A 17,522-nucleotide genomic window follows, 5' to 3' on the forward strand; every position below is an offset into this window, starting at 1 on the left:
TGCGACGTGTATTCAAACGAGACAGATACTTTGATGATTTCTCCTACGTTCTTCCGTCTGTTCTCTCCTTTTCAAGAAAATTCTACGTGACAAGCTTTCTCCGTAATTTCTTTTCTCCGCTCTTTTGTTTCGCGCGATTAAGCCTCGTTCGGTTTAATTCGAATACCTTGAAACTTATTAATTCATTTGAACCGGTATTGACTTGATCTGTAATATCCTTTGTAAGGCTCGACGTAGAGACGACTTTTGTCCGCGCGATTCCAAGCCTTTCTTTCTTTTCCCGGTTAAGAACAACAAAGACAGACATGCGATCGCACGGACGAAAGTCGCTCGTCTGTATCGGGCCTAGTTGAAGCATTTTAACAAAAACAGGCTCTTGTTCGTGGTTGTCTGCTTGCAGCAAAGCAAAAGAATGCTCGTATATCTGTAAGATCTGATCGATACATTTCAATTTCTCCCTACCAACAAATTTGTAAATTTCTCATTAAAAAAAAAAAAAATTGAGATGGTCGTTTATCGTCTGAGCGATCGTATCATATTCATATTCGATGCTTCACTTCGCCCGAATCGTCATACCTCTATGGTGTTAGGTTGTCCGAAAAGTTTCTTTCGTTTCATAAGGCGACAATGGATGAACAACAATTTCCGTTTTATATTATTTTATTGAATTAGATATGATCCATTTCGTTGTATTTCTATCGTTATGTTCGTGCATAATTCAATAAACTAACATAAAACAAAAGACATTGTGCGTCTATTATTTTCTTATAAAAGGAAAGAAACTTCTCGGACAACCTAATATTTACACGAATTAATCAACGAGATATTTCTCAATACAAGGTTCGGGTTTAATCGTGTTTGTAAATTGGATACGTTTACACGACGTTCTTCTTAAATTTAGAGAAGCTTTCAGCGACAGAGAAACACGGTTCGGTCGAAAATGACGGGAAGAACACAACAGGATCCGAAATTACCGTGTTCATAAAGCTGTCATACCTTTTAGAGCATGGTTTTCTTTTGCGAGCAGAAAACCATATTATTAAACAAAAGATACCGTGGAATTGAAGGCTAAAGCAGATGTTGTAGGTCGTTTATTAACATTTCCGAGAAAATTGGAAATTCTCGAGGGTCGCTCTACATATACCTGGTATTTTTTATATTAGCTATACGCGTATGCGCGTGTTAATAAGGATCAGACATAATGTAGTAAAGTCAGAAACATCCGAATGAAAAGCTTTTCGAAATAGGATATACGTGAATCCTTTTGAAAAGAGAAACACGCAAATATTACTCGTGAATCCGTATAGTAAATAATTCGATATTAATATACGATCGAACACCTGAACCGCACGACTCTCATGAATAAATCTGTAATAAATAGGAAAAATTTAATTCGTATAATTAATCAAAGTACGGGTACCGCGTTGGAACAATACGGGTTGCGTGTTATGAGCAGAGCGTTAATAAAAGTTCTTTTGAATACAATTAACAGTAACTACGTTCTATCACGGAATTACCCTTACATAATTGTACAAATTGCAATGGACCCCCATGTTACATGCCAAGCTTATTTAGCATATCCATTTAATGAACATACAGCCTAAGCAACAAGACTATAGCTTCTAGACTGTATACATCGCAGACCTTATAAACTACGCTAAAGCGTTGAATACTTCAGCTTGGACTATCAGTCCGGAAACCATTACCTTAATGTAAATTAATTTTATCAAACTTATCGTAAGAAGAACAGAAGCGTACTACTTTGCATTTTTCCTTGCTTCCGTATCAAGAAATCTACGATAAACGAAACACACACTGTACATACGGAGATATTTGTTCGTATCAATTTGGAATTTGGAATTTGGAAATACACTTTGCGTATTTTGTCTGTTTGTTCTTTCTTTGCCGAAATGACAAAAATGTCAAAACAGATTTACACTGCTCTAGAACATTTTCAGATTTTTTTGTGACACGCATTACCCTCTTTTGTACCTGGTTTCGGAATAAAACGAGACATAAATAGGCTGCGGATTTTTATGCGGTATCGTATCTTCGCGAAGAGAACTAAGAAAATGGAACTTGCGTGGTACTCCGTTTCGGCTACTAAAAATTACGACGAGTACTACCCCCTTTTCATTTGCATTCTCTGGATCGCTGCACCTTTAAATTCGCTATAAATGCACGAAAATCCGTAGTCCATTTATAAGGAAATTCGTGTAACGAACAGCGCGATTGTCGATAGGATTTCTTCGACTAATAATTCAATGCGTTCTCGTACCTCGTTCATTCTCCGTACATAAGCAGAAAATAAAAACGCTTAATAATATATAATTCTTGGAGCATTTACGAGCTCGATAAAGGCAGGAAGCCGAAGAACCTCCTTCTCTTCTCTTCGATACGTTGCAACAATAGTCCGAAAATAAAGCAGTCGATCTTCGTCGAAGCAATCGATAGACCGTCCGTTTCCGATTGTTAACTTCTCGATATAAAATGCTTTCTTGTCCCCTGGTTCAGATCTGACGTCTGCATCGGCTACTCGACGAATACATTAGGCTAACCGAGCCATATTCTTTCCAAGTAAGCAGACGCATCGATCGTCATAAGTGAATTCGCCCTTTGGATATAACCGGAGAGACGCACTTGGAATACTTGGTGGCCTCCTAAGAATTTTGAGAGGACGGCTCATGAATGCAAATTAAAACGTTTACCCCGCTCCTATCGCGCACCTCTTTGCTCATTCCCGTTATTTGACTTGCCGTATAAGCGGTGTTCAAAAGTCGATAAGCCGCTGCCACGGTTCCCTCAGAGGACTTAAATAATGAATGCGCGGGTAAACAGCTTTACTTGCTCAACATTCTTCCGGTCTTCTATACGCTCTCCTTTTTCACTCTGAATTTTTCGCTTTTTACCGGGCTACCATATTTTTGGCAACTTCTATGCAGCTTCTATTTAGCGTGATTCACAAATGCACGTCCATGTTTCAGAACGGATGAACGTTACGTTATCGTCAGTTCGGTTAGCTGTCGATGCATGGACATAAAATAAAGAAGGCTCTTTCACAATTGATGTTGGCTTTTATTGTCCAAGAAGATATATATTACATATGTATATTCTCGATAAACAAGGAATTTCTATTGGAAACTGGTTTTATAATATTTTACAATATTTTCTGTCACATTTACATTGTTAACGTTGCACTTTATAATTGAATTTAACACTTTGACTGCTACGTCGAAATTACATGTTTCCCTCAGGACACCACGGGAGTATTTTTATTATTCAAAGCATATAATGGCGAAATAATAATAAATTGACGATGCAAGACAACATTCTTCCCCAATGGACCGTTTATCTTATTGATGGTCACGGGTGACAACCGTGACGCCTTGGTAACAATTGATAGCGACATATTGTAACGAGGCTTCGTCTATTTCGACAAACCATTCGCATTTATTATTTCGTCGTAAGCAAAACGTGCAGGATATATTGTTGAAACATGTAAAAGATATTGGTAAACGGTATTTGCTCATTGTATATATAATAGCAAGGTACGTGCACACTTCTAACTTCAATTATACGATTATAAAGCAGCATTTACGATTATTTTCCAAGCTGTGTTTATAATAATATTCGTAGATTACCTCTCAAAGATATGGATACAAACACAGTGCATCGTTAGATGCAACATTTGTTCCCATTTCTTTTTATCGATGTTCTAATAAAAATGTTTAATTGCTGATTTTATTTCAAAGTATCTTCTATTTATCGGTTATATTCAAAATGCCCTAACTGTCAATTTTCATACAATTTTACAATTGTAAGAAGTTGAAGCGCTCCGGTTACCAATGACCACCGTGGCCAGTATGACCAATTTGGCAGTCCAATCGCTAAGCCGCTCAAAAGCGGTACTTTTATACGATATCGTCTTTTCTTTCTTCTTCTGTCCTGGAAACTTTTTTCAGAAAACAGGACAGATCCAGAATTGATCATGGGGACTGTCGTGAATGATCGCAGCAGTGGTATTCAAGATCGCTTAACACCTCGATGAATAATATGTACGATCGATAAGGTTTTAAATAAACGACTAATATCTCGTATGATACGTATCCATTGGTTTCTCAAGAACATATTAAATATCGTATTCGTTCGTACGTCTTATTAATTATTCGTGTATCGTCGATATGAATCGAACAAAGTGTCCGTGTACTTAGGAACGACAGTGAAGTTCGCCACAATTTTGACTTATCTTGAAACGTAGACTCGCCTCGAATACACTCGTCTCAAGTCTCAAGTATTTATATTCGTCTAAAATATATAGATGCGCATTTATGAATCATACCGTATATCAGGCAGCCGGTTGAAATCGTGTAGAAAATTCGGCTGATGAAAATTGTTGAATTATACCGGCTTTGCCGAGTTAAACGTGGAAAAGGTGCGCGTTAATTTCGCTACGGGTCTTTCCTATCGTTAAATAGAAACCGCATTAACGTCGAAAGTGAATTAAAATTGGCGAATCGCATGGCTGTTACCGGCGCGGCACGATTATTCAATTAGGGCAGGCACTTGTCGTGGCCCGGGCATTTCCTTGTATTTTTCTGACTAAAGCCGAGACCCCGACCAGCTCATTAATTTCCTCCGCCGCGGAGTATTGTACGATTTAACGAATCGCTCGACAACGCTCGCGTTTGTTGACCGCTGCGGATTTGGTCGCATTGCTCGTTTCTCGCTTATGTAATCTGCCGTTTCCGCGGAAATTGGCCACTAACGAAGTGAAACGGCGCCGTAATCGCGGCAAGTCTGCCAGGCTGCCGCTTGCTAACCCAGTTATCGAAGAATTTACGAACGGATGTAAAAATATTTTCGTTTATTTTGTGACAGCTTTTGATACACGACGATATAAAGATAATATACAATGTTGGAACAATTCAGGTAGTAGCAGTACATAGATTTCTAATTTACATTTAATTATAGTTGTATGTATAAATACAATTATAATTTGTATTCGTATATATATAAATATAATTTGTATTTAATTGTAATTACATTTTTATAGAGTTTGATATCGATGCTCGTGAATTGCTTGATATAAAATGGATATCTAAACTTTCTATTTAGGGTGAGGGGCAGTGTAGCATCGAGAGGAACAAGTGATTTTGATGAATATTTGTTTGAAGCGAGTACTACTAAATTGTAATACTAAATAGAAGTAGAAATGTAATTTTTTAGCTAAATTGTTTCGATTGTTTATCAATCTTTCTAAACTGGCGTGTACGATAATTGAAAAAGTAATTGATCAATCAATTTCGAACGAAACTCATACACTTTTGTTACAAATTGTCGTTCATAGATCAAACCTCAAATTTCTATTCCATTATTTATTTATAATGCCTTTTTTGATAATATACGTTCAATTTACCCACCGGAAGAGGTAAATTTTTTTCGGAACGTTAGAACTTCAATTTTTCGTGGTTTCCTCTCAAAAATAGATTCAATCGCAGAATAATCTGTCGAACTTTAAGAAAATTCGGATGTTGTACTACACGCCGACAATGTCAAATGACATTTCGTCAAACATAATCGCAAAGCTTGTATAATGTACAATAAACAAATTGCACTTACACTTGGAAACTATCTACGTACAGTCCAAAGAGTTCCACGTAACCAGCGGTAGTTAATCTAAACAAAAATCATAAAAATCACTTGCTTTTATCGTCACACGAAAATGCCTCTTCGAGTGTTTAATAAATCAAATGCAATAAGCATGAAAGCATGAAAATTAGAGAAGAGTAGAATTATAATTAAAAGTTCAATTATACACATAATAAATCGCGAAACGGGTCTGTTTCTTTTCAATGTACATTAGTGAGAAGGTGATACAATTTTTCGAATTTTCTATACGTTCTATACGTTCAAATTCGACTTTAATTAGGCAATATGATCGTACTACAATAAGTCAATATTTTAAACTACGATTTAATGCTCGAATATATGTACCCTATTTAGCTGTAATCATTGTCAAATAAATCGGGTTCTACGAGCAGATACATCAATAAACATCACGTATCAATATATTATGTCTTAATTTTCTTCGTCAGCTTCGCGTTATTAAAATACATAATTTTGACGTAAATCGTAGCGGAGATATGTTAAATTGAAGCGGAGATATTGCACTGCAATCAATATTAATAGAGAGTTAAATGATCGAATCGTGATATTCTCTGATAAGCTATAGCATCGCTGAAAGTTATTTGTCATAACGTAATAACGCTATCCATATCATCGGTTTACTAGGAGCTTCATGTACCTTAATTCCTTAGGAATTCTTTGAAAAATTTGTCTCGTCGCGTATATCACGCTGTTATTCAAACTGTTGGAAGCGTAGCGCCGCTTCAAAGAAATAAAAAGCAACTGCAGTCGTCTTAACGAGGAACGTGCCACTATGAACAATATTTTCGATATGCTAATAATCTCGAGAACGATATCCAGATATACGTTCGTAAGACTGTGATTCAAACACTCATACAAAATTCATAAGCCATCGTACATATCACTTCACTCTTTTACTTCTCGTGCAGTAAATCCTTGTCGTATCGTATCTTTTGGATTTCGAGCATTCAAGAGCCTCTTTACAATCTTTTTATCTTTTAAAATCTCATTTTTTCTTATGCCGATTTGACGAACACGGCGTAACGTCTTAACGTAAGAAACGGAACAGACTCGATAGAAACCAGACAGATAGAAATCGAAAAAGGATAATAGAGACGAACGAAGAGATAGCTTTATTTCACGATTGCGTGTAACTCTTTTTCTATATCCTAATCGAACATGTAAAATCCACGTTGAAATCGTCGAATAAGCTGAACACGTTTCGTCGAGTCTGTTAAATACGAGGCTGAGCGACGAAATTTTACATTTGCTATCAAAACAGATTTCACGCCATCATCGTGCGTATAATTCGTTGCCTTTGAAGCGTCTATGTTACATGCCCTGCGTGGCCAACTAATTACGCAAACAAGCCAATGAACTAAAAGGACAATAAATTAATACTCTTTGTATCTGATAATTAACGTGAAGCCAATTAATTAAAATCGCGAGCGTTGCCGCGAGACAACTTATCGGCAGCTATCTCACGAACATTTCGAGAGAATTCTTTGTGCGAAGAATTCGCATTAAAACAATCGTACCTGGTGATTTTCATTTCATTAAACACTAGGTTTCGCGACGAATGTTAATAAAAGAGAAGCCAGCCCCAATGATCTTGGATTTTTCCATCGTTATTACTAATTACTAGCTGCGTGTGCCCGGCGTTGCTCTGGCTTTTGAGAGGCCGACCTTTTTTACTAATATTTCCACGATAAATTTTCAAGTCATTCGGGAACGCTCTCACCATCGTACGAGGAAAATTGATTCTTCGCATGTTCTCTTAAAATTGTTGAAAATTATTCAGCTACTCCACAAAAATAATTTCTCGGCCGTAAGTTAAGAGGGGGTTGTAGAGGGATGACGAGGAATATTCGTGCCAAATTTAGTGCGGATAAATCGAGCTATATAGAACCTTTTACCTGACACGTATACATACGTATTTTAACTTATACGTGTATAGAGAGAGAATACAGTCTAATCATGAGATTTTTGCGCGTAAAAGAAGGGTTGATGGGACGCGACGAGACCCGAGCAACTGCTATTATTTCGTATCATACAATTACGAATTATTCGCGCAATGATGCAACTAGTGGCGAATCTTGACAAAATAGAACCCACTGGCCTTGACATATATCGTCAAGGACTCTCTGCTGAACAACCTGCCCAAGTCTCTAGCCATCGCTCGTTGTTCTTTAATTTAATTTATTAAGAAAATTATTACTACGTGCATCGGATTCTACCTATGCGTAAATATATGCGACTGCGAACACGCACATAGCCCGCACGACAGTCACGTTTATCTGCCAGATTTTATTTCAAAGAAACGTCGCACGCGTTGCTCGCACGCTCGTAAAAATCTAGTCCAACCCAATACCAATTCTACATACGAGCGTAGGGGGGCCGATTTTCGACGAAAAAACTTTTTTTCTTAAAAATGGCTCGCCCGTTTCACTCACGTGTGGAATTGGTATCGGGTTGAACTAGATTTTTACGAGCGAGTGCGAGCGACCGAGCAATGCGTACGGTGTTTCTTCATGATACGTATATGCACAGCATACGTTGTTTTTTACAAATCTCGTTTCGTTAATGATTTTTTAAACGATAACGAACAATGGCTAAAATCTTCTGGGGGTTACTGTCCTTGACAACATATGTCGGGGACACTGGATAGTCTACTAGTAATATTCGTTTATTTTTTTTCTTTTTCTTTTTTTGTTTCTTTTTTTTAATTTCTCTCCGTTTGAAACTCGATCAAAGTTTGGTAACTATACCGATCGACAAAGCAGCAGTGAAAAAAGTCAAACAGTCGCTTAACGATCTTGCATTTCGTTGTATCCACACGTAACGTGTTTTGTTATCTTGTTTTTTTTCAGCGTCACTGTGCGATATCGTTTTCAACAGTGACTCGACGAAAACAGGGATAGTCATGTCACCAGGATATCCGAAACCTTATCCACCAAGGACGCACTGTACATACGACTTCCAGGGACGGGGAAAGGAACGAGTCCAAGTGGTGTTCCAGGATTTAAACTTGTATCATTCGCCGGTTGTATCGGATACAGCGAACGAGTAAGTTTCTGTTTACCATTCTACGTTATATCGTTGTCGACATACTCTGTCTACTCAAGATCATTCCAACATATCTGCACGTTGAAATTCGTCCTTTTATTAGCTTACAACGATACGACGATGAAAGTTATCTCGTTATTATTGAGAAATTATCGATGACCGTGAGAAATAATCGAGAAAAGAAAAGAAGCGATCTTGAAGAGAACAAACGCGAATCAAACTAGAAAGCTTGTTGCTCGTACATACTTTTGTTTCTGCAAAAGTAACGAAAAAATCAAAGAGGACGATATAGACGGAACACCCTGTACACGCAGGGTGTCTCAGATTTTAACAGCCGAACGTTGTCGATATAAGAAAAAAAATTTACATGAACGTAAGTCGTTGAAAACTTTATTAAAAAGTTATAGCAGAGATATGAAATACGGAGGGAACGGTAGTAGCGGACTCACGGTTACTGCGATATAATACAGGAATATACCAACGATATTTACGTTCATTCTGTTTATGCAAACGTAACTAATTCTTCATCTCGAAATGTTCACGGTTCTTGACAATACAAGATTGACAGCGGCCGAAAATAGAATTTACTACCCCTCGCGAATTTCATTTCTACCTTGTTTCGTTTCAACGAATCCACCATTTTGAGATGCAGAATTAGTTACGTTTGCATAAACAGAGTGAACGCAAATATCGCTTATCCGTTCTTACGCGATATCGCAGTAACCGCGAGTCTGCTACTAAGTTCCCTTTGTGTTTCGTACTTTTTTTTACAACTTTTTAATTTAAATAAAAGCTTTTTATTTAAAACGAAGCTTTAGAACTACCTATGTCTGTATAACATCTGTCTGTTATTTAGTCTCATGAAATATAGCGACAACGTCTGGCCGCTAAAAATTTCACGATATTATATACATGTCGGAGATGTAGAGACATCGGGCCTTTCTTTTGGAAGATTTCCCAATACTTGGGCTCGGGGTGACATAACTGGTCGCCGAACGTAGCCACGGTCACGGGATGAACGAAATGTTTTACAAAGGAGGTTCCAGTGTTAAGGGATACGCTGTATAAACGATCAAGTCTTGATCAGGAGCAATGCTGGTTTATGTGGAACTGCCTAGTTACGGCGCTTGGGAATTTGTTGATATTCCCGATCGATATGTATTTGATATATGTAACTGTATCTGTCTTTTATTTTGCAATCTTCTTGGAGAGTTTACTGTCATCGTCTTGGAGTCAGTCTGTCAAATATGTCATTCGACATATATATATATATATATATATATATATATAGCAAAATAACGCTACCATTCGATATAAACGAATCTCTAAATATCAGTCACGCAAATAATTGTGTGCCTAAAATATCCTCTGAAACTTATCTCGGAGCTGTCCTTTATAACCCTCGATCGTTATGCACTGTACGTTTGTAGACTTATCTTGGTATACCTGCTCCTGAGCACATAGTACTTATAGCTGCCACTTAGTCATACTAATATCTGTACGTATTCTTGGTAGCTTCGCTTTTCAAACATCGCTCTCGTGTGCCACTTGTGCGATATTCATTGGGAGAGATACGTTGCAGGCACGTGTTTGTACTGCAGACAAAATCATGAAAGTCATAAAAATTGTGAAATTCAACGGATACCTGTTATACCGACCTGGATAGGATTTTACGAAATAAAAAGCTTGGACAGCTGACCCATTTGTCAGTTAAAAACCAGAAATGTTATAGAGTATGACTAAACTGACATAGTTTTTCCCCTGGAAAAACATGATCTTTCTTGTTTGTAATTTTATGAAAAATTTATCGTACAAAATTCTACGATTCATAATATCTCACTAATGTATTTTATTTTAGTGTTATCGTATCTCTGCGATAGAATGGCAATTTGCATTCGAAGAAATACGACTTTTCGGAAGAGACATAATTCTTATTATTCTATTATTATTTTTCTTTTCGTTTATTGCTCTTTCGCGTCTATTTCGACGTGTTTCTCTTTATATAAAATGAAGATTTTCACGATTATCCGTCAGATTGAAACGTTAAGTGGCTCATATTTCTACGAGCGATACTCAAACGAGTACGTAGTAGTAGAGAGAAAATTCTCCTTATGATTTTAACGTTCGTAAAAAGTTCCAAACCGAATGACCATAATTTTTAGCGAAACAGACTAGCATAACAAAATAGAGTAAAATTAATTGGATTTTCAAAGGAGCCAACAACGCGTTATACTTCTGGACTACTTATAGTCCTTATATATAAACTATTTATAATATTATACATAAATTATCAAAAATCGGAAAAAGAAATAAAATAAAGCAAGGTGCGCGATAGGATTAAGGACGTGCGAAAAGGTATGGGTGCGTGAATCGTTCATCGAATCAATCAGTCGTGTTAGATTGTTCGTATTTTTAAAAACGTGAAAATATCGAATAAAATACATCCATATGATTCACGTACAGAGCACAAATTGTAAAACAGTTTCGCGTTTGAAATCGTAGAATCATTTGTCGAACAAGTAAAAAACTATTATTCGTTTAAATGCGTCTATTACTATGTCGCGCTTTTCAACAACCAGCAAAGAGAATTTGCAACCTTACAAAAAGCACTACAAACGTTTGTAGAAACACGGAAGAGCAGAATTTTGATACGTAATATACATGGTATATTACTAAAGATCGTTAAATATAAACTTGAACCATATGATACACAGAGAATAAAGGTATTGGATACATAAAATAATTTTAATCACCTAAAACGATGAATTTCACCGCAAAGATGCTAATCGAATAAAATTTCAACTAAACGAAGGCATTTATAAAATTGATTCGAACCTAATCCGAGCAATATAAGAAAGTACACGATATAATACGTACTGTTTGCAACGACTTAAATCTGAATAGTAAAAAGAGCAGATACATAAAAGTAAGTACTACGGCCTCTGCTTAGTTCCTCAACGCTGCATTCAACATCGCGTAAAAAGAGTGTCGCAATAATCCCTCGTTTTAACTCTCTCTCTCTCTCCCTCTTTTTTTGTACCGTGAAGTTTTTCCAACGCTGAAAAATTAAAGTCAACAATGACAAAAGTGCCCACTCGATTTCTTTATCATGGAACACCATTAGAAGGTGTGCGAAAATACGGCTTTGGCGGTGAACGCGTTGAAGTTAAAACGGCATCGCGTCGATAATGGCGGAAAAGAACTAACGGGGCCGGACGAGCGGAGCGGTGTTCCAGTGACGTCTTCGGTGTGTAATCAAAAGCCAATGTAGAATTTGGCAACTGCGAGTCCAAACGGTGCTTGACGTACCTTCAAATACAATTTGCACGAAGTGCATCGAGTGGCGATGGCCGAATTCCGCCATTAGCGTGCCGATTGATCGACGAGTTCGTTTCGTTGTCCAGCGACGAGGATCGGACGTTCCTGGAATTCTGCTTGTCCTTGTGAAAAGCACGGGAACGGACAGTTGTGATCGATTTCACCAACGCACGTGTGTAGCGTCTGTAAAGGGATTGCGTGTATCGTGACAATGCGCCAATATACAACCTTGTCCACGATTTTTCTTTTTTTTTTTTCTTTTGCCACTTACCCTGATTGGGAAAGAATTAATTGCTGTCTAATCGTCAGTTGGCTAAGACAATTACTAACTCGCGAGGATCGCCGGTTTCTCTCTCTCTCTCTCTCTCTCTTTCTATCTCTGTTAATTCATGAAACGACAGATAGAAATTTCAGATTTCAAAACTTTTATAATAATTAGATCTGTCTTTTTTTTTTTTTATTGAATCATGTTGTTAGTTGTCAGACGTGCAGTGAAAGAAGTGAACCGAAATATTCACAAAGCGTTGAAACGAAAGGTACGTTCGAAGCCTAAAAAATCACGAATATGTCAAGAGATGAGATGTTTGTGATTTATTAGTGAAATTGTGCTCCGAGCTTTGGAATTTAATTAAAACGAGTTTGACGGTAAACAGGCTACACGGAGATTGGTTTGAGTTATTATATCGATGTATTCTATCATGTAGTTATAATTATGGAGAGCTCTATTATCTAGAATTTATGTATGTTTGTTTCGCAAAGATAATCATTCCATTAATTTGTTTAACGTACTGTAACCACACCATGGTATAACATTAACGTTTAAATATTTATTCTGTCCGAAATTGGAATTAAAATTACGTAAATCGAATGACATTCCTCAGGCAGTTTAAACTATTTATCTTATAATATATTCCCCAATTACATTCCTCGCGTCATTAATTGATCGACATGGAGGAACAGTATTGTGAATTTGATCGGAAATTAATAATCAAAAACGACGCTTTCTAACTTTCTAACGAAATTGCTTTATATTAATTAAATTATAGATTTAGATTACCCGTTGAAAAATTACTCGCGCATATATTCTTTACCAACGAAGCTCGTTTCACTACTGAACGTTTACTAATCGATTTTCTAACCCTCTGTAAAATGATTACCAACTTGTTTTGTAAGAATTATCAAATGCTTCTGTATGTGTATAGTAACGTTTAAGCCACGGATATTTATGCAAATTCATATTTTTACGAATATAATTAAAAAGATAGAGAATCGTTTTGCCTGTTAAACATTATAACGGATACCATACCGTGGGTATTTTGTATACTTTTGCGCATTATATGCATTTTATGCATTTTTGCATGTTCATATTTTCTAGAAATGCAGGAAAATCCGCGGTCTAATAACGTTAAAAGACATGCTCGTAGATATATTCGTGACGTACAGAATGATTCTCCAGCTAGTTAACTCAAAAGCAGCATCGTCAATCACATGACGATGATAACGCCATATCCCTACGTGTAATCTGTCATCGAAGACTGCTATTGCCTGTTTCATGGTAGAGACGATTGTATGCGTGTAAAATGGTAACGAGAATGCGTGATTTGTGGTGTGATCAACGACACTACCTTCAAGTTAACTAACAAGAGAGAGAGAGAGAGAGAGAGAGAGAGTATCATCCTGTAAATTTCAGAAATACGAGATACATGAAAAATTGTATTATACGTTACAAGGTAATCGTTCCTTGTATAGAAGAAAATTCCGTGTAAAATGAATGACTATGAAAAATAACTTTAAAAGTTTCTTTCACATTTACTCTATAGAGCATTATTGTTGCTATCCACAAGATAATAAAATAGCACGTAGCGGCCATTATCCGAAACCTCGTTAACTTCGTTAAGCAGGGGGCAGGTCATGCCATAAATTCAACCATTAACTGACCTGTCAGTTTATTAACCACTGTAATAGAATCACGCTGACCAACAGATTTATGCTGCGGCGTCGAATCCGCCAGTCATACGATTGTCTTCCCCGCAATTTTCAAATCCGATCAACTCGTGTAAATATCACCAATCAATTAGCGGTAACATTGCGCACAATGATCGAAATCTCCATAAATCCACTATACTTTCTCGTAACATCTTACAACTATTCCCATTCTAATGACGAGTTTGCGCGTGATACTGTTTTGGCAAAAGCAGATTTTACCAAAAGATACAGTGAAAATTTTATGGAAACTGTTCTTTACCTTCGATATTTGATGGACTTTTGTGTCCGTCTACGTTCTCACGTGCATTTCTACCAATAACGAACAAAAGAACGCAGCACAGTTGAGATAGGACGATAGCCATCGAAGGAGGTACAATTGCAGCGAAAAAGGACGCGCGCAACGTCATCTTATTTACCGTATTCTAGAATCTGATTTAAGTTCGACGCAAGATTTCCTCGCTCGACATCTTGACCGATCTGCCGAAGGTTCACGATCCATTGTGCCCGTGGAATGGAAAAGAGAGCGTTCGCCGTGTCGCGCTGCGAAGGGTAAATCGTGAGACGAGCAAGCAGAGGTTCGCAAGCAAGCGAACGAGAAACGCCGTTCGGGAAGGAGATACTCAACCGGAGGATGGTATTCGGGGAATCTGCCTACAACAATGCTTTCCTGACAACAGCAATTGCGATCGGTCATCCCCTCGTTCATTTTCCACGTGCCTGGCCTTAAACGCAGTTTAATTGCCGCTGGCACGTTTCATCGTGCGGTCACTCGAGTAATGTTTCTCTGGCTATGTAATTGTTCCCGGTTGCATTTCAGGAAAATCGAGATAATCGCGTGTAACAACATCGTTCGTGGCAACGAACCGATACGACCCGACGTTGGCAAAGAACGAGAAGAACTTCAACGAAATAAATCGAATCGATCGTACTGCTGGCAAAAAAGAATTGCCGAGTTCTTCTCTTTCATTACTCTCTTTCTGTCTGCTTGTCTGTCTGTCTGTCTGTCTCTCTCTCTCTCTCTCTTTCTCTCTCTATCTTTTTCTCTGCTTCCCTCTGTCTCTCTCTTTTTGTTACGATCTTAATTGCTTTAATATCAACTTCGTTGATATAGTTACGAGATAGTTAATAATCGTGGCAGCTGTTGCAAACTCGTTAATGCATTGTACATTACAGGCCCCTTTGACAAACGCCATAACTTGCGATATAATACGGAAAATTATATCACAACTTGAGTCGGATATTCCCTAAAGCGATTTTCAATTGAAATATAAGATTACTAAACCGCGGATTTTTATGTGTTTGTGGGAAATCTGAACGAGCAACATTGCACAGGATGCATGGCGTTGCATACCATTGCATTGCACGGAATGCGAATCGAGCAATGAGTTTACGCTTTTCAACTATATTTCCTCTGTATTTTCGTCCATCGTAAAACCATTCGATAAATACGATTTTAGTTACACGACTCTCTTTAGTAAATTAACGAGTCACAGAACTGAATAATTTTTGTAGAAACGTTCGTGCTTGTGTACGTGTTGCGCTCGATGTTAACCGTGTTGCGACGAAGAAGAAATAATAATTTTATGAGCGAAATTAGTAAAACAAGAGGAAGGTTCGTGGTTATTTAATTTGAGTATTCGTGACTCATCTTTAATTCTGTAATTCATTATTCTAGTTGGCGTTGAGGATAGCGTGATAATAATTCACTTCGTTTATATCACTGTATGAATTATTTATAAGCTTGCTCTCATTATTACGTACACTTTGCTTCACGTACTAAAGAAGACGAATTATTCCAATTATTATTATCAATCTTCAAGTATAAGACGGCTGGAAAAATTCTGCCGATATCGATGTGATTCTTTCAAGTCTGTTTTCTATGGTGACGGAAATATGAATTTTGCGCGGGGCTGTTCTCTACGCAAGCACATTGCAATGAAGATAATTAAATTATAATTTTTTTAAAGGTATGACACATATACTTCCACTTTAATAATTTACTTGCATAATTAATTATACAATTGAGTGTGATATATTTTGAAGCCCGGTACGACACATCACACGACCCTCGTCACAATTTTCACGCTCATAGCTCGATAGTGTTTTTCAAACTGCTCTTCGTTTTCTATTTTAAAGCGACATTTTCAGCTTGAAGATTCTAAAAAATTATAAAACTACGAATCGGCATGTTAATAATAATAATCTAATATCGGTATATTTATTTTAACTGAAAGCAACAATTGATATCTGACACTGACGTATCAAAAACGAAGACTATATATCCTGTCTGTATGTTAGAAACACTGTTACGAAACGTTGCAAGGACAAGAAAAATGTGAAGCGTGACAAATGAAAAAGATCATTTAATTCAAACGGTGAGCGAATGAGTGGTAGAGTGAACCACTATAGCGACGCTTCGTAACGTAAGATGACATCCGCGAAAGCCACTATAGTGGTGCAACGTACCTAAGAGGATAATTTGGCGGAAAATAACGATGAAATACAATGGAAGCTCGCTAACTCGAGCCTCCGTAACTCGGAAAACTTTTATAAGACTAGAATTTTGTTCGTTCTTCTCCGTTTCAAAGCGAAAATCTCTAGAAGTTGTAATAAAACTTACTTTAACTCGAATTATTTGCCACGTGTCCAGATACATTATTTTATCTTTGTAACTCGAGTTTAGAATAGCCACTGCAAGTCGAACTTCACCCCTATAACTCGAACTTCTATCGCCGCTTCCTCTGCGACTCCAAATGTACCTATAGCTAGGCTATATGTCGCGAGATGTGAGAAACCAATTATTCGATGTCGGCTTCTCTCTTCCACCTGTTAGGATTGTCTCGGACAACGCAAGAAGACAAATATAAAACGACGCACATTCTTTGCACTTCGATCACCTGCATATCCATGAAAGTCGATCATTTTTCGTTGGTCGAACGCATAATTCCTATCGTCCTCCGTATCTTTAACTTTTGCATTTATCTGCGTTGCATGAAACGAGTTCTAAGAGAAAGCATAAAATATAGGGAAAGTTCCCGAGAAGGGGAATATAATTGTGGCTTCGTACAAAGCTTCTCTGTGTCGAATTTTCATTTGTTAAACCTCTTTTACTCGGAAGTCTGAACTTCGGTAAATCGAAGATTTTAGCTGGCTGCTCCTCGCTCGAGGTTGGAATTGCCGACCGTAGCAGAAAATAAATTACGCAACTGCAAATATTAAAAGAGACAAAGAAAGGCAGCGTGTCTATGGAATAACGAAAAGAGGGCCGGGTTAATCGAAATCCGTCAGTGAACGTGACAAATCTTCAAAATCGATTTTCTCAGACAACAAAAATTTCTACAAATTACCTACGACACTCTTTTGAACTACGTTTATGAAACGAGTAATTACTTTTCCAATCGTATCTTCCACCCGATTTCCGTAGAAAAATTAAACATTATTTGCTTTAACGAGTTTTTAATTCAAATAATAAGGATTCATCGATATTTCGATGGAATATTTTATTT

At 37.3% G+C, this 17,522-nt stretch overlaps 1 protein-coding gene and 1 long non-coding RNA gene across 3 annotated transcripts in view; one reads left to right on the forward strand and one right to left on the reverse strand.

Annotated features, from left to right (window-relative positions):
• LOC100651020 (suppressor of lurcher protein 1) overlaps positions 1-17,522 on the forward strand; it is a 514,096-nt gene that overhangs the window by 437,614 nt on the left and 58,960 nt on the right. For both annotated transcript variants that reach the window (XM_012316672.3, XM_012316673.3), the window contains exon 9: positions 8,517-8,712. In XM_012316672.3, the coding sequence (XP_012172062.1) occupies positions 8,517-8,712 (196 nt within the window). The remainder of the gene's footprint in view (positions 1-8,516; positions 8,713-17,522) is intronic.
• On the reverse strand, positions 3,775-14,126 carry LOC125386415. Its single transcript, XR_007226538.1, has 3 exons — positions 12,302-14,126; positions 12,022-12,213; positions 3,775-5,676 (listed from the first exon to the last, which is right to left on the reverse strand). It is a non-coding gene; the product is annotated as an uncharacterized LOC125386415 (long non-coding RNA).

The sequence above is a fragment of the Bombus terrestris genome, chromosome 15, assembly GCF_910591885.1.
Source record: "Bombus terrestris chromosome 15, iyBomTerr1.2, whole genome shotgun sequence".
NCBI classification, from domain to species: domain Eukaryota; kingdom Metazoa; phylum Arthropoda; class Insecta; order Hymenoptera; family Apidae; genus Bombus; species Bombus terrestris.